The following is a 27,814-nucleotide window of genomic DNA, read 5'->3' as shown; positions in this document are numbered from 1 at the left end:
AATGGTAGCCAACTATCAACCATCACATATGATTTACAAAATAAAGTCTAAAAAAATAATCTCTCCAGCATTTTTCTATTTAAAATACTTTGAAAAGTTGATATCTATTGTAACAATTAGTTATGTTTCATGTCGTATCAAGTGTTAGCTTGTCAACAATTAACGCGTGTTGTTCTTACTATGAGTTTTACATACATGAATGATTAATTGTCCACACGCGTATGAACGATAGTAAGAAACAAAGCTATATTAAAGAATATGGGAAACATATAAGAGCTGATTCATGTCGATCAATCAAAAAGGCTCAAAAAATTATCATGATGAATGATGATTACAAGTCTTATCTTATGTAATTTGAACTGACTTTCAAGGTTCAAGTAATGATTAATGGGGGTGCGATTTGGCTTGGTAAAAGCTAAACCGGGCAGTTGCCGTACGAGGAGAATGCAGAATGGCCGGAGCACCATTGCAAAGTTGATAGACGACGTCGTTATCGTTTGATGTGGCCTCCCCTTATCATTTTGGTTTGAAGATATCTCGCTTTTAATTAGCAATGACATTGTGTATGCCTCGGTTTAGGTTTGTTACCTCCACTGTTTTTGTGACAAATTTGTATTGTTGGTGCTTGTACTGGTGCCAATGCTGTTTGTGGTAGCCATTTAAGGGATTACTCTTTATGCTTGTTTGTGCAAATTATCTCCAGATCAACTAATTGGTCACTGGAGAAATGTACTCATCATGACAATCCTTGTAATTGTTCTTGTTCATTAATGAAATTCTATCGCTTTACGTTATGATCAAAGCACATTAAACTGAATGGGAAAGCTAGTATGCGCGGTTGATTACAAGTCGTTGATGCATTGTGTGACATAGAGTTGTTCAGCTGTGAGATCCAATTGCACCAACAGTTCACCCTAACTTAACGCTAGGTTGCATGGGTGATTGAGTTGTATTGTAGAGCCCACTTACATCGATGACGCAATAACCCATGCGCACTCAAGTTATTGAGCCTAGCATAATTCTAGACTAAAAGTGGGATATTAATGCAATGTGAAAATGGAGCGCAAAAGGCTTGTTGCTCACCTTACACTTGAAATCCCGAGTTTGACTCTCTCTCTAATATTTACTTGTATCATAAGTGTTTGTAGGGCCAGTCTCTTAACCATTATTTTATTTTTATACAAGCAGTATTCTAACTTGTATAGAAGACAATTCAAACTTAGACGCATAAAAAGAGCACAACATCTAGCCAATATGACTACGCAGAAACCCGGAGGGATTCAAACTTTCGATGGCCATTTGGCTCACATTACCATTTTGTCACGGAACACAACTGGAGGGATTCAAACTTTCATAAAGCAAACACAAGATATATTCAACGTCTCCGACTCCACAGGTGTTTTTTACTTGCAATTCTACATAACTCAGAAAATTTAAATTACAAAATCCATCTTCATGCTTCATCCAAAGACAAGCTTGTGAAAAGAAATCACAGAGGCACCGATCCGTAAAATACGACTTCAGCCGGTAGATGTGGTTGTTCTCCTCCCTCCACTCAATCTGCAATGGCCCTCCCGGTAGATCAACCGTGCAATTCTATGTCCAAAAGATACGCACATAAAAAAGATGAGCGAAGTGGACAGCAAGTACGAGAAACTACAGTAACAGTGAGGTTGATCTGGAATTTTACAATACATGAATAAGCAACGGTCAAAGACAACTAAATGTTGCACACCAAACTTCCCCGCATTACAAACGTAGCTGTTGAGTTGTTCGGCCACATGTATCAGAATACCCACCCCTGGTTTTTCATGAAGAGCACTGCTTATGGGAGGGGTATCGTGCTTATAAAAGTGACCAATGTAACATGGCAACGTTAAAAACTGGGAGATGAAAGTGGAATTTTTTTTTCATTTGAAATAAATAACCATCCATATTAATTTTTGTTAATATATCCAAAAGAAACAGAATGCCAAATCTTACCCGCCCAGCACGACCCTCAAGAACTGCAGCAACCACTACAGCACAAGCACCAGTTCCGCAAGCAAGCGTTGCTCCTACGAAGAAAAATAATTATACTCCCCACTGAAACAATGCATAAGGATTTGGTATAAGATCACAGCATAATAACTTCTATTGGTTGCAGCAGCACTAACCTGCCCCACGCTCCCAAACACACATCTTTAGGTGTGAAGGTGTGAAAACTTGCACAAATTCTGCCAATAACAATCAAATGAGAATTGTGAATACAAAATAAACGCTTCAGAACAATGACAAATTGAGAACAAGACAGGAGCAAAGGATCCAAGAAATTTGATTGAAATCAAACATTTCATTTGCACTGGAATATATACCATGATCATTACAGAATCTTGAAACTGTGTTTCAAACTGCTAAGCAAGATTGGAGAAAGGAATCTTGAAGCACCTTATATCGTATTTGGAATGGACATCACATGAGTTATTTTTACATTTTGAGGCAGTTCAGAGTATAAAAGCTCTGAGTAGCTGTTTTCGAATAAATATTCCACTCTAACTTTGTAAATTAAAAAAAAAAGGTGTCAGTGCTAGAAAATGTTGTGAGTACGTCTTTTTCAAAGTATATCTCAAAATACCCACTGCAAGCAAGCACTACTCCAATGATTTTAAACCGAACGATACAGAAATTTTAAAGTTGGATGTAATTATGGCCTTACATTAACAATAGGGTATGCCAACTCTAACTGCTTCCAGAAACAAAAGCATTTCCACAGACAAATAAAATCTAACCTGTGTTAGTTCGTGCTGGAAACAACTCATGATCCTCAAATTTGGGACCAATGTCAGCTAACTTCAACTCATCAACCTTCAAATTCTGTTCATTTTCAACAAAAAGCAAGAAGTCACAACCAGAATTATTTTTTTGTGCGTGACTGTTCAAGAAAAGTTTCGATGATTTGAAAAGGATGTGATATGCTGGAGGAAACCATTAATCAATCATAAGAAACTTTGGCTTTATTACGCCTAGATTAGGTCATTCATTTGAGTGGAGGGTACAAGCCAGACAAAATGCATATGAAAAAAATTTCTGCTCCAGACCCCTAGTATAAGTGAATATGCCGTAAGTTATTCTAGCAATAGTTACCTGGCCTCCTTCTGTACCAAAGGTTACACAATGAGGAACCAAAGGTTACACAATGAGGATTTCCCATGCTAACACAGGTTACATTCCAGGTTACTCCATCTACATCAAGACCCGACTAACGACACATTGATCTTTGTTTGCAGGCAGTTTGATAGGCACATCTGACGCCTTAAGAATCGGTTCCCCCATATCAAGTTTAACCTGTAATTAAGAAAATAGATGTCTGCTAAAGTGAAGACGAAGAACATCCAAAACTTAATGCATGATTGAGGCATCCAGAGCAGCAATGGATACTGTTATCATATTGTCAAATTCACAGGATTTGCAAAATGTTTGATGTGTTCAAATCATCCCAATCTGAAATACTTTACATCAACTGAAACATAAAATAAAAAAGAATTACTTTCCCATCTTCTTGAATTTCCGGAATAATTAGACCTGCGCCAAAAGCTGCAATTGTTTACATATAGCGTTGTTAGAAATATACACACCCATTCGTACGCGAACGAATAAAATTTTCTTTTCAACGTTAAATGCAAACAAAAACTAAAGCAAACAATGTAATATACAAGAACACATTGTTAAGCGAAAAATAAAATAAAAAATATCAGCATATGGAACCAGCTTTCTCATACCTATGCCTTCCCTGCAAATTTTCAAGCTCGGCAATGAATCTGGCAAAACACCGGACTCCATTACCACACATCTATAGACAAAATTTAGATATCAAAGTTCAGAAGTTCGAAATGAACGACAATACCGCCATTCAATAAAGTGCAACAAGTTCATTGCCATTTCAGACCGTCTACATTCAATACAATGTGGCAATCACTCATCTAATTAACATTTCAAAGAATCAAGTAGAGCCGATATTTTGGAAAATGTGATTCACCTCCGGCTCGCTCCCATCAGAATTATAAATCCTCATGGTATAATCAGTGCCATTGATGCCCGGCAGCGCCAAGATCACTCCATCGGCGCCAATCCCAAAATTCCGATCACATAGCTTCGGCGCCTGCTCCGGACTGATTTTAGGCTCCGAAGAATCTCAATTCTCAACCTATCAATCACAATAAACATTGAAAATCAAACTCAAAATCCGAACTTCTTCAATGCTAATTAAATTTCAAATATTGCAACAAATTCAAACATTTCAAAGAAATTGAATACCAGGATGAAGTCGTTGCCGAGGCCGTGGTACTTGACGAAGTGGAAGAATCCGGCCTCTCTCCGATCGAGAAAAGAAGCGGGGGAGGCTTTCTCAACGGCTTCCACGTTCATGGAAAACGATACGGCCGATACGCGGAGAGTAGGAGATCTCGGCGAGGCAGCTGCAGGGAGAGAGTTGAGCTTCAGAATCGTAGAAGAAGGTCGAAGAGAGGCGGTGAGGGAGCGGCGAGTTGGGGAGGTGGGTGGCAATGGGATGGCGGCGGCTATGGCTCCCATGACTGACGGTAGGCGTAGCCGCTCTCTGACTACCTGATTGCTGTGCCCATCACCGTAGAATGATATTGTCTGCTTTGGGCTCCGACCACGCCCTCACGGTTTTTGTTTCTGGAACTCACACAAGAACTTCCCCATGGTCACCCATCCTGGAAGTGCTCTCGCGCGCTACTCGCTTAACTTCGGAGTTCTCATGGAACCCGAAGCCAGTGAGCTCCCAAAAGGCCTCGTGTTAGGTAGATGAGAATATACATATAAGGATCACTCTCCTGGGTGACGTGGGATGTTACACTTTATTTGTAGTACTTTATTTAATTTCTTATGTAATTTTTATGTAATTTCGTCTTTATTTTTAGTACTTTATTTTTATTAATAGATGTAGTTTCTTATTTATTATTAGTACTTTATGTAATTTCGTTTTTATTTTTAGAACTTTATGGAATTTCAAATTTATTTTTTGTACTTTATTTAAACACATCAAATAAGATAACATAAACTCACCAAATAAACTTAAAAATAAAAAAACACCAATTAAATTTACATAACCTCACCAAATAAATTTAAAAAAAAAACACAATAAATAAAATTACATAAACTTAAAATAGTATGTTTGGATAATGACATGTAGCGTGACGAGATTGGTTAAAAATCCTATCCGAAATTAAAACAATTTTATTTATTTATTATTTTATAAAAAAATTAATAATATTTTAAATGGGTTGGGTGCTAGCGCATTTTGTAAGGGTGGAGATCATTTGTGCCATCGCATTTTTAGACTAGGTGCCAGCACATTTTTTTAGGGGTGGAGATGCTTTGGTCTATTAGTGTTCATTGGAGTATATTACTGTTCACTGAAGTGAATAAATGGGTTGGGTGCTGGCACAAAGTCCTTAGGGGTAGAACTACTCACATATGATGTGCCATTTAAGGGTCAAATTGTTTCTATGAATCATTAAAATGGTATCCAACTATCAACCATCACATATGATTTACAAAATAAAGTCTAAAAAAAATAATCTCTCCAGCATTTTTCTATTTAAAATACTTTGAAAAGTTGATATCTATTGTAACAATTAGTTATGTTTCATGTCGTATCAAGTGTTAGTTTGTCAACAATTAACGCGTGTTGTTCTTATTATGAGTTTTACATACATAAATGATTAATTGTCCACACGCGTATGAACGATAGTAAGAAACAAAGCTATATTAAAGAATATGGGAAACATATAAGAGCTGATTCATGTCGATCAATCAAAAAGGCTCAAAAAATTATCATGATGAATGATGATTACAAGGCTTATCTTATGTAATTTGAACTGACTTTCAAGGTCCAAGTAATGATTAATGGGGGTTCGATTTGGCTTGGTAAAAGCTAAACCGGGCAGTTGCCGTACGAGGAGAACGCAGGATGGCCGGAGCGCCATTGCAAAGTTGATAGACGACATCGTTATCGTTTGATGTGGCCTCACCTTATCATTTTGGTTTGAAGATATCTCGCTTTTAATTAGCAATGACATTGTGTATGCCTCGGTTTAGGTTTGTTACCTCCACTGTTTTTGTGACAAATTTGTATTGTTGGTGCTTGTACTGGTGCCAATGCTGTTTGTGGTAGCCATTTAAGGGATTACTCTTTATGCTTGTCTGTGCAAATTATCTCCAGATCAACTAATTGGTCACTGGAGAAATGTATTCATCATGACAATCCTTGTAATTGTTCTTGTTCATTAATGAAATGCTATCGCTTTACGTTATGATCAAAGCACATTAAACTGAATGGGAAAGCTAGTATGCGCGGTTGATTACAAGTTGTTGATGCATTGTGTGACATAGAGTTGTTCAGCTGTGAGATCCAATTGCACCCATAGTTCACCCTAACTTAACGCTAGGTTGCATGGGTGATTGAGTTGTATTGTAGAGCCCACTTACATCGATGACGCAATCACCCATGCGTACTCAAGTTATTGAGCCTAGCATAATTCTAGACTAAAAGTGGGATATTAATGCAATGTGAAAATGGAGCGCAAAAGGCTTGTTGCTCACCTTACACTTGAAATCCCGAGTTTGACTCTCTCTCTAATATTTACTTGTATCATAAGTGTTTGTAGGGCCAGTCTCTTAACCATTATTTTATTTTTATACAAGCAGTATTCTAACTTGCATAGAAGACAATTCAAACTTCGATGCATAAAAAGAGCACAACATCTAGCCAATAAGATCACAGTAGAATAACTTCTATTGGTTGCAGCAGCACTAACCTGCCCCACGCTCCCAAACACACATCTTTAGGTGTGAAGGTGTGAAAACTTGCACAAATTCTGTCAATAACAATCAAATGAGAATTGTGAATACAAAATAAATGCTTCAGAACAATGACAAATTGACAACAAGACAGGAGCAAAGGATCCAAGAAATTTGATTGAAATCAAACATTTCATTTGCACTGGAATATATACCATGATCATTACAGAATCTTGAAACTGTGTTTCAAACTGCTAAGCAAGATTGGAGAAAGGAATCTTGAAACACCTTACATCGTATTTGGAATGGACATCACATGAGTTATTTTTACATTTTGAGGCAGTTCAGAGTATAAAAGCTCTGAGTAGCTGTTTTCGAATAAATATTCCACTCTAACTTTGTAAATTAAAAAAAAAAGGTGTCAGTGCTAGACAATTTTGTGAGTACGTCTTTTTCAAAGTATATCTCAACATACCCACTGCAAGCAAGAACTACTCCAATGATTTTGAACCGAACGATACAGAAATTTCAAAATTGGATGTAACTGTGGCCTTACATTAACAATAGGGTATGCCAACTCTAACTGCTTCCAGAAACAAAAGCATTTCCACAGACAAATAAATTCTAACCTGTGTTAGTTCGTGCTGGAAACAACTCATGATCCTCAAATTTGGGACCGATGTCAGCTAACTTCAATTCATCAACCTTCAACTTCTGTTCATTTTCAACAAAAAGCAAGAAGTCACAACCAGAATTATTTTTTTGTGCGTGACTGTTCAAGAAAAGTTTCGATGATTTGAAAAGGATGTGATATGCTGGAGGAAACCATTAATCAATCATAAGAAACTTTGGCTTTATTACGCTTAGATTAGGTCATTCATTTGACTGGAGGGTAAAAAACAGACAAAATGCATATGAAAAAAATTTCTGCTCCAGACCCCTAGTATAAGTGAATATGCCGTAAGTTATTCTAGCAATAGTTACCTGGCCTCCTTCTGTACCCAAGGTTACACAATGAGGATTTCCCATGCTAACACAGGTTACATTCCAGGTTACTCCATCTACATCAAGAACCGACTTAACGACAGATTGATCTTTGTTTGCAGGCAGTTTGGTAGGCACATCTGACGCCTTAAGAATCGGTTCCCCCATATCAAGTTTAACCTGTAATTAAGAAAATAGATGTCTGCTAAAGTGAAGACGAAGAACATCCAAAACTTAATGCATGATTGAGGCATCCAGAGCAGCAATGGATACTGTTATCATATTGTCAAATTCACAGGATTTGCAAAATGTTTGATGTGTTCAAATCATCCCAATCTGAAATACTTTACATCAACTGAAACATAAAATAAAAAAGAATATACTTTCCCATCTTCTTGAATTTCCGGCATAATTAGACCTGCGCCAAAAGCTGCAATTGTTTACATATAGCGTTGTTAGAAATATACACACCCATTCGTACGCGAACGAATAAAATTTTCTTTTCAACGTTAAATGCAAACAAAAACTAAAGCAAACAATGTAATATACAAGAACACATTGTTAAGCAAAAAAAAAAAAAAAAAAAAATCAGTATATGGAACCAGCTTTCCCATACCTATGCCTTCCCTGCAAATTTTCAAGCTCGGCAATGAATATGGCAAAACACCGGACTCCATTACCACACATCTATAGACAAAATTTAGATATCAAAGTTCAGAAGTTCGAAATGCACGACAATACCGCCATTCAATAAAGTGCAACAAGTTCATTGCCATTTCAGACCGTCTACATTCAATACAATGTGGCAATCACTCATCTAATTAACATTTCAAAGAATCAAGTAGAGCCGATATTTTGGAAAATGCGATTCACCTCCGGCTCGCTCCCATCAGAATTATAAATCCTCATGGTATAATCAGTGCCATTGATGCCCAGCAGCGCCAAGATCACTCCATCGGCGCCAATCCCAAAATTCCGATCACATAGCTTCGGCGCCTGCTCCGGACTGATTTTAGGCTCCGAAGAATCTCAATTCTCAACCTATCAATCACAATAAACATTGAAAATCAAACTCAAAATCCGAACTTCTTCAATGCTAATTAAATTTCAAATATTGCAACAAATTCAAACATTTCAAAGAAATTGAATACCAGGATGAAGTCGTTGCCGAGGCCGTGGTACTTGATGAAGTGGAAGAATCTGGCCTCTCTCCGATCGAGAAAAGAAGCGGGGGAGGCTTTCTCAACGGCTTCCACGTTCATGGAAAACGAGACGGCCGATACACGGAGAGTAGGAGCTCTGGGCGAGGCAGCTGCAGGGAGAGAGTTGAGCTTCAGACTCGTAGAAGAAGGTCGAAGAGAGGCGGTGAGGGAGCGGCGAGTTGGGGAGGTGAGTGGCAGTGGGATGGCGGCGGCTATGGCTCCCATGACTGACGGTAGGCGTAGCCGCTCTCTGACTACCTGATTGTTGTTTACTTTACTCGCTGTGCCCAATGTTTTCACAAATTTCTACATAAACAAAAATTAACAAAAACATATTAAACAACTGTCTCAAGTGTCATTGTGGGACCAAAAAGAATTACAATTTGCCTTGTTATTATATTTTGGGTCGATGTGGGATCAAATAGAATTACGATTTGCCTTCTTAAGTGTGCTGCTTTAGCATCATATTTTAGCTCACCACAACCTTTTTTTTGTAATAAACTTTGGAGTTCAAATGGTGGTACTTATTAATCTATGAGACACAACCTAAGATTATTAGAATTCGTTGCCGTCAATTTTGAACTAGTTTTTCCTCTTAAACAGAGTTCCTTCTCTTTTCATTCCAGTTCCCAAGTCCATCTATTTTATCGTCAGAAATTAAACTCTTTTCCAATGTACCTGTACGCATTGTTCTAACAATTTCGTCTTGGTTAAAATTTAAGTATATATACATATATATTTTTAAGATTTTCCCATGTATCCCGTACACATTTTGGCAACAAATTTTTCTGGATTAAAGTTAAAAAGGTACAATGGTAAAAGACAGTTTCCATCGAAAGTTGACATAGATCTCCGATGTGGGACTCCAAGGTTAAAGTAGCAAGTGGGGATCGTTAGAATTAGCGGTCCGATGCGGGATAGAAAGATTATTTCAATTTTCTGGGGATGTTGAAGTGAATGAATTTAGCGTAATGGCCTTCTCAGGTACAAGATCCATCAGTGGTAGTTCATCTTCTTTGCCAGTAAAGCCCAAAAAATCAACGCTCTTGAGGTGTCTGAGCTTTGAAGTGTTGGACCTGATACAAGAGGACTCCTCCCAGAGGTAATGGTGGAAATCTGGGCAGGGGATGCTGCTGAGGTTGCTGTCAATCTGCTCATTCATCAATGCGAGGAAGTGTCAACAAAAGCATATGTATTAAAATTAACCAAGTGATTTCAGCACATCATGTTTCTCTCGTTGCACACCTATGTTTATTTCTAGGCATTTGATTGAATAAACATAAGTATTGGGTGACCGAAAACCGTTTATCGGTTAAAAACTAGAACACTTACCTCAACCAACAAGTTCTCTAACAAAGGACATGCATTTAGGAAGCAAGCAAGGGAGTCTCTTTTTTCCTTGTTGATCAAAAAGTCTACCCACGTTAATGACTTTAGCTTGTTGAATTGGAAATCAAGATATCCAAAAATCACTCCACCTGAACACAACCACTTAAACACAAAGCATATTTACACATTGTCAGAATCGCATACATAATAATACTTGACTCGTTTCATGTATGAAGTCACCATTGTTACACACTAGACAAATCATAGTTTGATATGTGTGCAAAAGTTTTTCTTTTGAGATTTTAATAATGAGTTATTTTTGCATACGTGTCAGACTTTGATCTACACATAAGAATTATGACTTTTTACGTGTGATAAGAAGCCAAACAGTGTTCAATTCAAAATACATTATAAACATACCTCAAGAATCCAGCCACTTACAGTGAGAGCCTCAACATCCTTGAAAGAAATTAAGATATTGTATAGAAATTGGTCACGTTCAAACTGACTACAGCCTGGTCCATCTCTCAAATCAAGCACCACATCAACCAAGCTCATTGCATTCTTTAACCTAACAATCCGAGGAAGACACCATAGTACCAAAAGGACTTGAGATTTTGTGCAAAAATTGTAATAGAAACCATGTCTGACCAATCTTCCACCACCAAGCTCTTGAGGCTATTTGTTTCTACATCAAGGCTATGCAATCCCATGCACTTTTCAAGCTTCAAGCTCTCAAGAACATGGCAACTGGAGAACAAATCTGACACGAAAGTTCCTGTGAGGCCAGTAACTGATCTGAGATGGAGATGCTTCACACCACAAAAACCATCTGTTTTTGCAGGATTTTTGCGAAGGCAGAAACCCTTCAAATTTTTTTTTATTTTCATTGATTCGAAGAACTCGAGATGAAGCTCTCTGCCAACCCCCTTGGTGACTTTGGCAACAATTATCTGTGGTTCTTCACTGCTTCCAACAACAATGAGATAAAGCTTCCATTGCTCTGGGAAAACAAAAGACTTCATGAAAGTTCCCATAACTTGGTATTTCTCTTCATGTTTGGCTGGGTTTCCTTTAAGGTTTGCTGGGTTTGCATCAAAATTCAAACTTGCTTCAACTGGAGACCAAGGGCTCTTCCAACGAGCTGAAAGAGCACTCCTTCTTACTGCCCTTTTAAGTGGGACAAATGAAATAATTTTTTGTTGGATTTCAAATGGTAATCTGCTTATCAAATCAAGATTTTCCTCCTCCATGAGTTTCTGATATTTTTTCCCTGCTTCGTTAGAAACATTGAGATAAACAAAACAATGTGAAATTAATACCTCAATTGTGAATGCAAAAACAATAACTTATCCCAATGGTTATATAGAGAGCTCGGTTGGTATGAGCTTACATTTGCAAGTGCTGCTAACTTCAAGGCTTCGAGTTGCCGTGATATGGACCTGCAAGACAGCTTGAAGATTTTGACCCTTAGTACAAGTATAAAATAAATAATTTAGTAAAGAGAGTATTAATGGAAAGAATATAAGATTTTTTTTTTCCTTATATAAGCGATTGTGGAAAGAACCGAGCATACAATATATGATGCTGGAATAATAATATATAATTATTATTTTCTCATCATATACAATGTTATTATTATAAATTAAATTAAAAAAAAAAAGTAATGAGTTTTAACTTAAAACACATTAGTTTATTATTAAAGAAGAAAGAACACGGATTTGGATGCAAATGAGAATTTGAATGATGAGGGAAATTCTTGTTTTTTGTTTATGGATGTACATGTGATGGCAACAGCGGCCGAAAATGTTGATATTGATTTTTCAAAACAAACATGCATGGTGTTACTATTTTATTATATAATTTTGATTATTCAAAGCAAATATATCAACTTTGACTGGAGGGAAAGGATGGTACCACATTTTTTAATATAGCTTGACAAAACACAATTAACATTTTGCTTAAATTAAAGTAGTACAAATTATGATAAGAGATCAAAATAATACAGCTTCACAAAAACATAATCTAGTCTAACATGACCACCGTTCTACTTAAATTAAGTGGCATTAATATATGCAAATATAAGTTTAGCTAAGTTAACTAGAGCAGTGCCCCTTTATATATACTCAAGTTTGAACTTTTCTTCTTATCGTTTAATTGAATTTAGTGTAGTATTGCTTCTTCTTTTTTTCTTGTTGAAATAAAATTTCTTTGATAATCAGAGAATTACTACATCTGCAACGAGAGAAAAGTACAACGACGGTGGTTCCGCTTCAATCCATGAAATAAAATTTCAATAAACAAGTTGACCAATATCATTAGCAACCACATTGGCTTCACGACCTTGCCAGCAACATGAAAAATCACAAAAGAGCAATGACAAAGCTCTAATATCTTGAATCGGGTCCCTTCAGCCGAAAAACAAGCTTCATCGTCATCATTATTAATCAAATTCACATCAGCACATGTCTATACAAATGGTGAGATATGTATGTTAAAAAGTTAATAACTAAAAAATATAATTTTTCACCACTTATATAAAAATACCTGATGTATCATCCGTGTTCCAATCATGATGAAAAATTTCTCGTAGCAGTGACATTTTAGAACTAAGAACTCCAGCAATCGAGGAAAGTTTTTCCTTCGAAAAGCACTGCATTCCTTTTATTCCAGATAGCCCAGCATATCAATTATCATTGCAAACAAATCAATAGTATAGTTATCTATTATGAAGAAGTTGAGGTTCCACTATAAAATTAATTGGTGATATGAGGAGTAGTCCAACTATTTATAAGCACATGCAAAGTCCCTCATCTAATCAATAAATGTGAGATTCATTCTCAACGTATTGCTTTTATAATAAAATAAAATAAAAAGGACAATTTGAATGCGTTCCCTAACTACCAATGTTCTTTGACTGAAACCTTTGTGGTTTTTAGTTTTTTATTGAAGTCCCTGACATTAATGTAATAATGTATTTCTATGTAGGTTATTGTATTTTTAAGGATAAATCTCAGTTTACTACCCTCAAGTTTCGTGGTTTTCAACATTTGATACATGAAGTTTTTTTTTTGTCCCAGAATCATACCTAAAGGGTTAATTTTAGAACAGTCTCATACATCCGTTAGTCTGGCTGTTAAATCTCCCATTAACTAATGACGTGGCACTCATATGGACAATGACTGAACACCACGTATTATTAAAGGTCCACGTGAAAATTCAAAATTCAAATTTTTTTTTCGGTCGTCTTCTACCTCCCCGACCTTCCCTTCCTCCCTTATCCCTCCATTCTTTCCTCTGCACCAACCTACCAAACCATCATCTCCTCTCCTTTTCAACTCATCATACATCCACCTTTCCCCTTCCATCTTCGACTCCACCCATCTTGAAGAAGCGCATCAAGCCCACGTGCTGAGTCTCCTGAGGATTGTGCAGACACATCAGGTAGCTGGGAGAAACATATCACAACGAACAACATCGCGAGACTTCGAAGAATAAGCCCTATCGATGCTTCGAAATCTTGAAACTCAGCACAATGCCACTCAAAACCAACTTGGTAGAAACCCAATTCCCAGATGACAATATGCACCCAGAAGACTTCCTATTTGTAACACTTCAGATCCAAAGAATGGTAACTGAAAATGTGCAATAAATTCTGCAAATTCAAGCTTCAAAATCTATGGCTTTCAGCTCGTAAATCCATTATAGCTCCAATTAATAGAAGCAAAGGATACTTGGTAAAGGGACTTTGAAGGTTTCAACCGTTGCAATTCTTCAGATTTTGCTTTTCCCTTTGGAATCCTTGTAAAAGAAGCTCCCTCAGAGACTCAAAGGGCTTGGCTTTCGAATCTTTTCAGCTCAAAAGAAATTAAAACCCAGATTCTTTGCCATAAACCCATTTAACACGAAGGAAATAAATCGAAATTAAAAGCAACCCAATAATCTTTTTCTCTCCTTTCTTCTCCAAACGGCCAAATTTGAGCAGTGAGATTATAGTAGTAAATTGCTTCCCAACAACCCCGAGATACAAATAGGCGGCGAAAGGATTAGAGCTTTAATGGATCCCGATACCGACCTGCATTTTTTACCAAATTCGACGGACCAACTCAGAGAAAGATTCAGCTGCGTTTCACGGCTGCGGAATCCAATTCGGGGATCGGAGAGAAGAAGGAAGGAAACTGAATCCCGTGTAATCAGTAGATTTTGCTTCTTGAGTGGAAAAATTGAGATTAGTGGTTGTGGAAGATAAGCTACGACACCATTTATTTGGGGATTAATATTCCAAAAATATAGAAGAAAATCAAATGGGGAAGAAATATATGAGATAAGCTGCTTGAGATTGCAGATGGCCAACGATGAGATGTGTACTGGTAGGGAGTGAAGTGAAACAAAAAGACAGAAAGAATGAGTTTAAGAGAGGAGATGAGGGTTTGGTGGGTTGGTGCATAGGAGAGAATGGAGGGATAAGGGAGGAAGGGAAGGTCGGGGGAGATGGAAGACGATCAAATATTTTATTTATTTATTTTTTTTTGAATTTTTAATTTTCACATGGACTCTTAATGACACGTGATACCTAGTTATTGTTCACATGGACGCCACGTTTATCGTATGCAGCCTTATTGTTGTTTTGCGAATATACTATTTTCACAACTCGAACTCGTGTCATTTCAGACACAGACAAACAACCTTTCAATTGAGACGTGGCTTTACCCCATTTAAATTATGTAGATTTGCTTTCTTCAACTACAAGTCACTGTTTATTACATTAACCATTCTTTCAATCCGTTTGGGATTTTTTTTTCAGTGAGTGTAACACTTGGTCAATGGTCATTTCCTTATAACTTTCCCCCTAAAGGTTCATGAAGAAAGAATTTTCGATCATGAGTCTTTTAATACACGGGCCAAGATCACCATCCCATTTCATTGATGTTTATTTTCGGCTGTTAGATTAATAAGTTGATAGAATTATGGACAAATGGTGTACTGAACGCACAACATATTGATGGGGAAGTTCACTCTGAGAGTCGCAGTTGTATGGACAATTAATGATTTCTCAGCTTATGGTATGTTGTTGGGTTGGAGCACAAAAGGGTATATGGTATGCCCAACATGAGGAGAGGACTTGTCGTCCTTTTGGCAGTTGGAAATGCTACTTGCATCACCAAAGATGGCTCCCCTAAAATCACAAGTGGCATGACAAGGCTGAAACATTTGATGGCACAACAATGTATCGAACTAGACCAAGAGAATTATCTGAAGATGAGATGTTGGCCAAGTTGAATACACTCCATTTTGAGGAAGGCTCGAAACCAGTGGAACGACTTAATTAGACAAAAAAGAGAGTATATTCTTTGACTTGGAATACTGGTCAAAATTCAAAATCTCACAAATTGCTGATCCATGCATATTGAGAAGAACGTATGCGGCAATGTGGTGGGAACGACTCTACCTATCGAGGGAAAATCGAAAGACACCATGAAGACTCGTATTAGCATGCAAGCAAAGGGAATAAGGCCTAACATGTAGCCTACATTGGAAAATGGTAAATACAAGAAAAAGAATGCCAATTTTACTTTCAAGCTGGTTGGCAAGAAAGAGTTCTTAAAGTGGCTACAAGGTTTGAAATTAGCAATATAGCTAGACATGTTAAAATGGACACTTGGACACTGTTGGGTTTGAAGAATCATGATTGTCATGTCTTGCTCGAACGGCTACTTCCAATTGGTACTCAGCCAGTACTTGGACATCGAGGTTGTTGAGACGATAACATATTTGTGTAGGTTCTTCTAGCAAATATATTGTAAAACTTTGATCATCCGATGTAGATGATATGGAAGAAGATATTGTGTACATCTTATGACGGCTAGAGAAAATATATCCACGAGCATTTTTCACGAGTATGGTTTCAGTAATGATACATTTGCCAAATGAAGTGAACTTTACTGGCCCGTGCATAATTACTGAATGTATCCAATTGAGAGGTAATCTTGTCAATAATTAGTTTGTTAATATTATTTCTCAAGCCCTTTAAATTAAAATTTTCATACCATTTTATAATTTGTCAGGCTGCTCGGGCAGTTACAAAGCGGTTCGTTCGTAACAAAGCACAACCCAAATGATCCATAGAGAGGAGGCTGTTAGTGTACAAGAATCCCTCACATTTTGTACGAGGTACCTACGGATGTTGAAACTTCGTACAACAAGCGTCTACGCAATTCAATGGGGGTGAGCAGATTGAAAAATTAACTGTTTTGGCCCAACCTGCATGCCTATTCGGCGCAAGACCTTCATCTGAGCCCTTCAATTTTTAATTGTTTTCCTTAATTTCAATCAAGTTTCTATCACGTTCGACTAAATAGGGTTCCGATTTCAAGAATCTGCCCAAGTCAAGTGCCATCAAGCTCATTGATTTTGGGAGTAAGATTTGAACATCAGGATCACAGCGATGTGGTGTCAACACGCCATTATCGTGCACTGGAGGTCATTTTCGGTAAATACAGTTCTATGCTACTCAAGCAATATCTTGATTTCATATTTTTTCTTTTTTAGATGACAGTCATCTGATGTTACCCGCAGGTCTTGAATGGAATTGTCTTGTCATGTATGGAGTGTGGGCTGCATACTTGTTGAACTTTGCTCGGTAAGTACCATTGAGTTCATATGGAACCATCATCTATAGTTGAGCCGGTTTTATTTAAAGTTCAAAGAAAGTTTTTATTTATTGCCTAGGGAGTGTCCTAGCTAGCTTTTTTGTTTACACTTGTTTTTCCTCCTATATTTTCTTTTAACAGGGTGAGGCCCTTTCTCAAACACATGAAAACTTGGAGCATCTTGCCACGATGGAGAGGGTTTTGGGGCCACTACCACAACACGTGGTGGTTATAGCCGAGTAAGATTCATGATGCACATAGTCCTCCATTGTTTTGTAGGTTGTGTGGAGCTCAAATACTGTGCTGATAAATATTTTACAAGGGGAGCGCGAATAGATTGGCCTGACGGAATAGACTTGAGATAGTGTCACAGTAACAAAGTGTTTATCGGGACAGAAGATTAGGTATTTGAATCTACTAATGTACACTTTCAAGTTGCTGACCAGCTCCTATAGACCCTAAGGGCTTATTCTCTTTCAAACCTCCACTATATAGCTGTAAAAATTAGTTTCGTAGCAGTTTTATAAAGAAAATTAAAACATTTCCATTGAACTATTGTTTGATGATTGGCTGCTTTTGATAAATATTTATTTTTCATAAAATTTCGTTTCCAAGAGTAAATGTTTTTTTTTAATTATGTTGAAAATCATCCGCGTCTGCAGTGACAAGTGATAAATTGTACTAATAAATCGTGTTTCCGTTCATCTATTTTATCTCGTCTTGATATAGCTTAGAAGAGTAGTATTATTTGTAGTAAAAAAATAAAAAATTTAAAAAACACAAAAGTAGTTGGCAGTGACAAACCGTGAATCAACAGCAGAGCGGACCATGTCCTTATCATTCGTAGCTGTAATTGCACTAAAAGCATATCATATTATACTGAATCGGTGTAGCTTAAATGATATCTTAATCCTCGCATAGAAGATTAAAGTCAACAAGGCAATCATGTGACAATGCCATTGGATGATATTCTAAGACACAACTTGGAAGGAATTTGTTTTTTTTTTTTTTTTTTTTTTCTTTAAAGAACAGTTGATGGCTTCGTCAAGGAATTTAAAAAAAACAATTTCATTTGCTGTGCTATGCAGTTAAGAATGATTCATTTACATTGGTGTGGGACAAGGAGGATTTCATGTTCTGTCAAATGCTTTTAATTAGTTTCTCTTAGATATTCTCTTAGAGTTTAAATCCCACATAGGAGAAACAAGAGGTTTTGTAACTGTATTGCCTACTTCTCATATTGTCATGATAGAACCTCAACTTCCTTCAAGAGTTAAAATGAGAAAACACTAATTAAGCGGTAGGAATGTACTCTTTTGGAGGAATCCATATCATTTTTCATTTTCTTTGTTAAATTTTTATATCAGTATAAGTATTGGCCTTTGCATCCTTAATTTCATGTTTGGGTGGAGGAAGATCATCCTTTTTCTATATGGTGTTTTATCATCTATCTACTCTGATCTGTTGGCTCCACTGTAATAAACAATGGAGTTTGACTTTTTAGAAAGGAGAAAAGAAAAGAAGAGACCGTATTTTATCTAGATACGTATGCCTCACCAATTCGGTGGGTGCTCGGATTTTCTCATATTTCATGTAAATTAAAATTCATCAAATATGATTGTGCAAATCACTTGCCTCTCCCATGCATCAGAAATACCTTCTGCAATGAATCCCATGAAAAGATATATTTTTATGGATTATCCATATTCGATTACCATGCAAACATGCAAACAAAACTATCTGAATACAAAGAAAGAAACAAATGAAATGCAAAAGAATACAAAAGGCACCGATCGAAATGCTTAATAAAACAGCAAGAGCGAGTTCAGTAGTAAAAATATCGATCAGAAATCTCTGCTATGTGCCCATAAAATTGTCAGTAGTTATAATATAAACGTTACTGTGAATTCTATCCAATTACTTGCCATACTTTTCTACTGTATGGCTGCTTAGCAAGATAAGTTTTTAGATATTTCTATTACTTAGTTGTGATATCTTACGTTGTTAGACATAAAGGATAATGCACAATCGTGCCTCATGACAACATGTAATATATACAACATGACAAGAGAACATTTTTCAAACTATGATAATAGCAACAAGGTGAACATTACTTATTTTTATGACAATATGTCATGAAATCTAGCATCATGTTCAATTTAATTACTAAGAACTTTTTGAACCAATAAATATCATATACGAGATATGAACATATAATTTCCTGCAATTACGCGAAACTATAGTGATGCTGCTATAACAAATGGTATTATATATATGGTGACTAAGAATTTGTGATGTTGAATCTTGAAATGCTAAGGTAACTAGGAGAGGAGGTAGAGAGTATGGGTTAATGTTGTAGGACGAAACCGGGGCCTATATTGCCTACTGAATGAGCGTGGGGGGCGCAAGGTGCAGTGGTTTAGGGTTTAGGCATGCAACAAGCTATCATGTGTTGTAGGCAGAGGGACCCCACGTGTCACGTGGACAATGGCGTATTGGCCGCGTAGAAGAGACAAATAAAGGGCTGCTTGTAGAATCTCCTCTAATCCCCTCTCCACCAATCATCGTCGTCCCCCCACGTGGGCATATGATCCCCTAGTCCCAACGTCTATGACATTGCTCAACAACTGATCTGCACTTTTTATTTGTTTATTTACACAATTTATCTTCACAATTTTTCTTTAACTTTAACCTATCATTGTTCACTTTTTATGATCATCGAGGAGGTGCCTCTTGCTTCTCTTAATCTCTCACTTTCTGACCCCCTTCTTCTTTTGAATTTTTCTTTCAAATTCTTTGTTGTTCTACAAATCTTCTGCAGTTGGGGTAGCAAGAACTTTATATATATCAGTTAACATATATCAGAATATATAAACATGGGAGACTGTTCTGCTTCATACATCCACTTGGTAAGCCTTGTTATAATTTTTATGAAAGTTCTTCTGCTTTTTCTTGATCACCAAGATGATGTATATCTTTGATTCAATATATATATGATCGATACATTAAAAAACATCACAAGGTAATTCGCAAAATTTAGTCTTTCTCAAGTTTTTCGTAAATCAAGAGCACTTGATGACATTTTTGAAGTGATGTTATATTTTTTGATATTTTATGGTGATGAAAATTAATAATAATGACATGCATGATTATAAATAGGTACACCGTTTAATCGAGGAGTGCATCATATTCAACATGAGCAAAGAGGAGTGCATGGAAGCTCTCTCTAAGCATGCAAACATAAAACCCATCATTACCTCCACAGGTCTCTCTCTCTCTCTCTCTCTCTCTCTCTCTATATATATATATATATGTGTGTGTGTATTATATGTTCTTGCATAGGATTGAATGGTTAGCTAATTAATGGACTAACTGATTAACTGCAGTGTGGAAGGAGTTAGAGAAGGAGAACAGAGAGTTCTTTGAGGCCTACACAAAGAGCAGGGAAGCAGGATCCTCTGAGACGGTCACAAAGCAAAGAATCCAGAAGATGCTTTTTGATCTTTCCCAGAGCGGCGACAACTCCACCACCACCGATGACGACGGTGATGAATCTGATGACTAGTAGTCCCTTTAATTTTTTATGCAGAAAACGATCGATAAGAGATGGCCTTTTTGGCTTTAGGTGGTATATAAATCTGTAACATCAGGGAGAAAGTTGCTAAAAACAATAGGCAAAATAACAAGTTGTCCAGGACAATACAAGGGCAAATCCGGACGGAGCATACGACGTCGTCGTGTAGCAGTCATCAATACTAGTTGGGAATTGGGGTTTGTAAACCCTTGAGACTTGAGACTGCGTGGGTGGCTGGGGTTAGCTACGTGGCGCACACGTGGCAGAGCCCGATGTGCCCCATTTGCCTCCATTGTGTGTGTGTGTCTCCCATGCAGATACTGTACTGATTTGTAAATGTAAAATTTTAGAGCTATGAATTCTGCAAATTCCTTTTTCCTCTTTTTTTTTTTCTTTTTTGCTTAATTCTCATTCAAATAATTTCATCTAGAAAAGAAATTAACTTCTCATTGTGTTTAGTTTCTCATTTTCGATTTCACGAGATATTATATAGCAAAGAGAAGTAAAAATTTTGAACTCGAAACATAGTGAATTAATGAACTACTTGACCAATCTACCACTCCAAAATTTACTGTTCACGCAGCTTTGGTTATTGGGCTATTTTACTTCCTTTCTCCTGTAAATATGTATAAATATCATGGATGTTTTGTTTGTTTTCTCCAGTAATTCTGTTCGTGGGTCATTTGAATTTGTCGCCATTGTAATTTTTCGTTCGAGTTCAGTGGAGAAAGACTGAGAGTGACATCAACGTTTTAGTTGTACTAGAATCTTTGCACACCTGCGCGGCTATGAATTTATATTTAATCTTTTCCCACAATATTATGATTAGTATTAGATTAGGGTTCCGGTCTGTAGTGCTTTAAGTCACTTGGAGATGCAATTGTAGATATAGATTGTTCTGAGGTGATGGACTTCTGTTCTGCAATTTATTATGTTTCGCGTTTAAACTCTTTTTTTTTTTTGTTCAGTGTGTGATTCGTATTAGACTCGACTACTGTGGTTAGTAAGATCTGTTCGGCCTTTTCAACAATAGGCCCAAAATAATTCAAAATAGAGAATGTTTCTTGGGAGTGCATTAGTTGTCTCTAATGACTCACTAAGTTTGACAACTTTAGTAAAACAAAATTTTTGCTTGAAATTTGATAATTTGGTACTACGATTTAGTAGTATTTTTATTCTCACTTCATAAGAAGTTATAGGTTTAACTTTTGTGGATGATGTGTTATATATTACATATGGCTTCGTAGTCGATGTGTGGCTAGCCCAAATCTCTCACATTCTAGTGTAAATAATATCGTTCTATTAGAAAAGTGAATAATTTGTCTACATTAATAGTTACTTTTAGGTTAAAACTTAAAAGTAAAAATGTTTAGGCAAATGTATAAAAAAGTCAACCTCAATGCTTAACACATTAACTGCTTGTTTGGATATGCTTTCAAAATAACTGAAAACGATTTTGGTGTAAATGTTTTTGGAGCCTATCTTTAGTAAAAATGTAAGCAAATCCTGAAAAAGCACTAAAAGTGCTTCCTGGAAGAAGCAATAACTAGTGCTTCGTGCAGAAAGCACTTTAAGTGCTTTTAGAACCCAAAAATATTTTTTCTAAAAGCGCTTTCAATCATTTTAAAAGTACATTCAAATGAGCTCTAAATCAATGGAGATGATAGTCTTTTCTTTCTTCTAGTGGAAATCTAGTGGCAGAATCAGTTTGGCAGTCGAATTGATAGCCCCCAATCGACAATTGACTAAAGCTTATCAACATGGCTTAAAACGAAATTGATACCGAACTAATTTTGTGGTTTACTGATATTCGGTTCAATCAAAAAATTTGGCCAGTTCCAGGTTATGAGTGGGTGTTGCTTATGGCAGATTTTGTGGTGGTGGGTGTCTTCGAGTTGGTTGGGTCTTTGGGGCAGCTTAGAGGTTGTGATGACTAAAAATACATCTTCTCTAGCGAATATGATTACTGTTTTATCGGTTTTACAGTGGAGCTCAAACTTTACTTTTGTTCCTCAAAACCAAAAACTTTACTTTCACTTGCACACTTAATTTTGATGCATTAGACCATCTCCAAAGTAGATGTCAAATATGACAAAAGAGATATTCAGGTGTTATCTAATGCATATGTCATATATGATGTGGCAGTTGAGTCATTTGACTCCATGCTTTCTAGCTGTCTGTTTTTTTTTTACTGCAAACAAAGAAGGAGTCAAATATATTTAGTTTTTAGAGTGAAGTGCCGATTTAGTATCTGAACTATCACTTCAATAAAATTTAGGTCCTAAATTAGAATAAGTCTCTAAATTCATTAAAAATGCTAATTTCATCCCTACCAGTATATTCAAAGTTGTTTTATCCAATTTTTCGTTAACTTAAGTCACTTGACACACTTTAGAGTGTAATACCGTCCTTTTTCTTACCTATAAACCCTTAACATTTCATGTAGATTGTGAATTTAACATTTAATTTGCCCTTTAAAGTTAACTTCATACACTTTCTCTATGAACCCTCAATTGTGTATCACATGCAAGTAACGTGATTTAAATTGACGAAAAATTGAGTATAGTAGCTTTGAATCTAATATTAAGGATATAATTGGTAGACTATTATAATTCAAGGACTGATTTTTCTGAAAAAATAGTTTAGTGACCTAATTTTCATTCATATGATATTTCAAGGATTAAATTGGCAATTCACCGTAATTTTTAATGCATGGGTCACATTAACAACCAATAAAATAAAAATTTAATACAATAAATATTTGATGTATCCATGAAAAAAAAAAGAAAAAAGAAAAAAGAAGATTTAACATTTGTAGCGACATGGCTGGTGCTAGTTTTGTGGTAAGAAATGAAGATGGCGTTGTGATGGGAGCCAGTGCTTTCAACTTAGGGCTGTTTGGTATTGCTGTGCTTTGAAAAAAAAGCTGCTTCTGATATGCCGTGAGAATAAACTCATTTTTGCTGCTTCACGTTTTCAGTTTTTTTTTTTTTTTCACCCAAATTGTGAAAATAAGCTGTTCTTAAGTGTTTACCAAATATCTTTTTGAGCTCAGTTTTTTTTTATATCCATTTTTATAAAAGTATCTTAGTACCAAACTAGTACTTAGACAGTGCAACTATAAATGAAGTGGAGGAAAAAACTTTGAATGAGGGCTATCCTATGGCAAAGAGGAAAGGGTTTAAAAAGGTTTATGTTGAAGTCAAATCTTATTATTAGGGAGCTTTAATGGCATTTTTTAGCCTCCGTGGAACCTTCGCTTGTTTTGAAGATATTAGATGGCTTACTTCGTCTTGTTTGGACGTGAGATGGAATCACATCTTCAAAGAAGCTAATTTCCTTGCTGATGCCTTTGCAAAACAAGGGACTTCTAGTTAGGAATAGCCATTTTTGGCAGTATTGTATTCCTTCCCTTGCTCGTCCGACCTATAATTTACACTCTATGGGCTTTGGTTGTATCCGATGGTTTCTTGTTTTAATGCATTTATTTCGTATCAACAAAAAAAAAATTTATTCAATTTCGACCGCATCAATTATCAAATAAAATTTTAACATATTATATTTGACATGCTATTAGGAAACCTAATAAGCCCACGTCAAAACAGAGAAAGCCCATGCTAGTTTCAAGTGAACCCACATCAAAACCCAAACAAAAAGAAAAACAAAAGTTCAATTGAAATTCCAGCCCAACAAAAAGCCCAGCTGAAGGCTCACACCCGGAGTGCCTTTAGCTGAATGTCGAATTCCTCTGTCCAGCTCCTTCTCGAATGTCCCATTAAGGAAACGACCCTACGACACCGTTTCTCACCTCCCTGACGATAATTTTATTCTCCCGGACCAACATGCCTAAACGGCATATACTCTCAGCGTTTTGAACTTTCTCCTGTTACCTATTTCCCTTCCCACTCCTCCTCCATCATCTCTTCCACTTCTCTCACCTCCATTGCAGGGTTTTACAAAACCCTAGTACTCTCTCAATCCATGGAGTCTCTCGCCAAACTTCACCACCGTCACCAACCCCTCACCCTCTCGCTCAATTCCCACTGCCCATCATCCCCAAAACCCCTTTCTTCGTTCATACCCCCGCGCCAATCGCCGCCCTTCAACTTCACCACCCTCACTGTCAGAGCCTCATCCTCATCGCTTCCGCCGTCCTCCGCCCACCCACCTCACCAAAGCCCACAAAACCCTAATCCCATTTCCTCTTTCAAAACCCTAGCCCCTCTTGCCGCCCCTATCATCAAGACGACCTGCGCCGCCATCGCTGCCGCCGCATTATTCTTCATGAGGTTCAATCACCGAACCGCTATGGCCGCCACCGCAGTCGCACCTTCCATGGTTGAGCCAGTGGAGCAAGAATCATCCACTGACAGAGTTCCGTATGAGGAGAAAGAAAGGGTTCTTGAAGAGCAATTGGCCCAGAACCCGGATGATGTCGAATCGCTCAGGAATTTAATGGAGGTCAGGATCAAATCCCACAAGCTGAACGAAGCGATTCAGGTGTTGGAGCGCTTGATCGAGCTGGAACCCGAAGACTTTGAGTGGCAATTGCTGAAGGCCAATGTTCACAGCTACATGGGTGAGGTCGAACTCGCTAACGCTGAGTTCGAGGACATTTTGGCGAAAGACCCTTTCAAAGTAGAGGCCTTTCATGGCCTTGTAATGTGCGCTTCACAATCACCGGAGAAATTGAAGAGTGTGACGAAGAGGGTGGAGGAGGCAATGGTGAAGTGTAAGAAGGAAGGGAACATGTCGGATGTGAGGGATTTTAAGCTGTTAGTTGCTCAAATTCGCGTGATGGAGTCGAGGTATTCGGATGCTTTGAAGCTTTATCAAGAGCTTGTGAGGGAAGAACCGAGAGACTTCAGGCCTTATCTGTGTCAAGGAATCATTTATACAATGTTGAGGAAGACTAATGAGGCTGAGAAACAGTTTGAAAAGTTCAGGAAGCTTGTTCCAAAGAACCACCCTTATAAAGAGTATTTTGATGACAATATGTTTGCGACGAAGCTTTTTGGGCAGAAGGTGGAGAGAGAGAGAGCTGCGTCGAAAGTCTGAGGGAACTGGGGTTGCTGAGTTTTAGCTCATTGTGGTGGCTGGCTTCTGTAATGTGGTGGTTGCCGCCTGGTTTCTCTCTGCATCTGTTTTTGGTTAATGCTTTGGCTAGTAGTGTTCACTCAAACTGTAGGTAATTTTAGTAGTAGTCGTCGTAGTAAAAGTAATTTTCAGAATGTAGAGCTATCTGCGCATCGAATAGTGAAATTTAATATCTTGCTGAACCAATTTTGTCTCAATATTTGGAGTTATACCTGGAATGAAACTGTTTTTGATGTGCTGATGTTGAAACGGATAACATCCCGTATTGGTTTAATGTGTTCGGAGCTCAAGAGCATGCTTTGCTATGTCCCAGAAGGCTCATTGTATGGTGCATATGGTTATTGTGGGAATGTTTCTTTGCCAATGGGACTGCTGCAGAAGTGGTTGTCATAATCTTTACTGATGGAAAATACTTTGATAACTGTATCCTGTAATTTAGATTAATCATACACAAGAAGTTCTGGGTTTTACTTCCTCGACTCTAGTTCCGCTGCATATGATACCATCGTAAATTATATAGTATGCCCTGGATCTCAGTTCTGGTCATAACTTCTTCGACTGTATTTCAGTTCATTGATTTCCCTGGCAGGTACTACTAATATATCCTTCGTGTAACTTTCACATGGTCTGCCCTGGTTCCCAAGTATCGGTAGCGATGTCAGTTACAGTCAATATTATGCAGTCAATTTCTTTTCAGAAAAAGCCTTTAGTGCTGTTTTATTTTTCAGTATCAAGTGCGGCTATTCATGTCATGCTGTGCTTGATTCAAAGTTGTTCCGCATCTCGTTAAGGGTTGAACTTCGTGTGAATGTTCTTAGCATGAAAGGGTATATGAGTGACTTAGAAATTCAAGTTCCAATATAACTTGTAGTAGTTGAATTTGTTTTGGTTTATGTAATGCACAAAATGTGCATAGTATAAGGCGGTGGAGATGTTGAGTTGTTGACAATTATATGATGATTTATATTTGTGTGTTTGTATAATTTGTTGCATATTCGGATATGGATTAAGGACTGGAGTTCCGTACATCGCATTGTTTTTATGGTCCCTACTGCAATATTGATCTTTCTGATGTCATGGCAAGTCTATGTATGCTTTATACTTTCTTACTTAATGGAACCTCCATTTCCCTTGCTTGAGACAATATTTTCTGTTCCTTCATGACTCTCGGGCGTGATAGTTAATGGTTGATTAGCTGATGACTGGCGTAAGAGACAACCTCTTTCGTCATTGTGCTCAATTTTTTCAGTGAGCAGATAGGCAGCAAAAATGCATATGATTATATCTGATTTGAACTGTTTTTAATGAACTACCAATTGGATGTTGGACTGACGGACTGTTTTTTAACTTGTGGTTAACGGCGCGCGATGTCTACCCAGCTGGTGCAGAAATGAAGACAGTTTTGCAGATGGAAAAGTTTGTATAGATTCTTATTGCATCCAGGTGATTTCCAACCAACATAATGCTTCTATCTTCCCCCCCTCTCATTCTTGCTTTTACTGCGGTTATTCGATCGGATCGAGTAGCAGCAGGTTCTCTCCCTGTTACTCATATCACCCAGTATGATTTATTAGTAACCTTCACCTGCAGCTGCAATTGTCCTTGGAAAAGATGAAAACATGTCACAAATGGCTCAAATGGGCGCCTGGTTTGTTCGCATGGCCCACAATATAATGACGATACAATATCAAATATATTATCAAATACGGTGGGATATTGTCAATGCACTATATACCTGTGTCATGCGCAGATCTCAGGTGCGCGGTTGAGCAAACCTCCACAAGATTATAGGAAGGGAGCTAAACGAGAGTTGAATTGGCCCTTTAGGCAATTTCCAACCGAAAGGGCTAAGCATAGCTTAGTTCAGAATTATAGCCCTGCGAAAAATTATTTTTAAATGAATAGTGTTAGATAATGTCATATGCCATCTTCAATTGGAGGAGCTAAATATAGCTCTCTTAATAACTTATTGGTTCTAAGCTCATACTATAAATTCATTAGTTAATTTAATTAAACTACCCGTTTGAAGTTTTCAAATCTAACCGTTGAATTTGAATCATATTGCAATTGAGGAGCTAACCCAAAAAAAAACAGGCTAAGAGGTGAACTACATTTGGCTAGCCTGATGGCATTTTGGCCAAATAATGGATTGATGGGTTCCATATAATTATTAC

The 27,814-nt window shown here is 37.2% G+C and overlaps 4 protein-coding genes and 2 pseudogenes across 4 annotated transcripts; 2 read left to right on the top strand and 4 right to left on the bottom strand.

The window, feature by feature from the left end:
* Positions 1-1,354: 1,354 nt before the first annotated feature.
* On the bottom strand, positions 1,355-9,363 carry LOC103965761 (annotated as a pseudogene).
* Positions 6,546-9,333, bottom strand: LOC125468102 (annotated as a pseudogene).
* Positions 9,364-9,598: 235 nt separating the features above from the next.
* Positions 9,599-11,693, bottom strand: LOC125471640 (F-box protein At2g39490-like). The gene is made up of 3 exons (XM_048572316.1): positions 10,740-11,693; positions 10,323-10,481; positions 9,599-10,140 (listed from the first exon to the last, which is right to left on the bottom strand). Exons 1-3 carry the CDS (start codon positions 10,875-10,877, stop codon positions 9,922-9,924), a joined length of 516 nt encoding a protein of 171 aa, XP_048428273.1. The 5' UTR covers positions 10,878-11,693; the 3' UTR covers positions 9,599-9,921.
* LOC125473094 (putative F-box/FBD/LRR-repeat protein At5g22610) lies at positions 10,886-11,572 on the bottom strand. The gene has a single exon (XM_048575416.1). The coding sequence runs from the start codon at positions 11,570-11,572 to the stop codon at positions 10,886-10,888; it is 687 nt and encodes a 228-aa protein (XP_048431373.1).
* Positions 11,694-19,551: 7,858 nt separating the features above from the next.
* LOC125471637 lies at positions 19,552-20,911 on the top strand. Its single transcript, XM_048572309.1, has 3 exons — positions 19,552-19,878; positions 20,129-20,234; positions 20,356-20,911. Exons 1-3 carry the CDS (start codon positions 19,846-19,848, stop codon positions 20,532-20,534), a joined length of 318 nt encoding a protein of 105 aa, XP_048428266.1. The 5' UTR covers positions 19,552-19,845; the 3' UTR covers positions 20,535-20,911.
* Positions 20,912-24,474: 3,563 nt separating this feature from the next.
* Positions 24,475-25,873, top strand: LOC103965763 (protein SLOW GREEN 1, chloroplastic). Its single transcript, XM_009378839.3, has one exon. It carries the CDS (start codon positions 24,525-24,527, stop codon positions 25,599-25,601), a length of 1,077 nt encoding a protein of 358 aa, XP_009377114.2. The 5' UTR covers positions 24,475-24,524; the 3' UTR covers positions 25,602-25,873.
* The last annotated feature ends 1,941 nt before the right edge of the window (positions 25,874-27,814 follow it).

This window comes from the organism of the source record quoted next, unplaced genomic scaffold (genome assembly GCF_019419815.1).
Source record: "Pyrus x bretschneideri cultivar Hongxiangsu unplaced genomic scaffold, Pyrus_bretschneideri_v1 Contig11, whole genome shotgun sequence".
Lineage (NCBI taxonomy): Eukaryota > Viridiplantae > Streptophyta > Magnoliopsida > Rosales > Rosaceae > Pyrus > Pyrus x bretschneideri.
The sequence above is the reverse complement of the archived record's forward strand: the minus strand, read 5'-3'. Positions and strand labels throughout refer to the sequence as shown.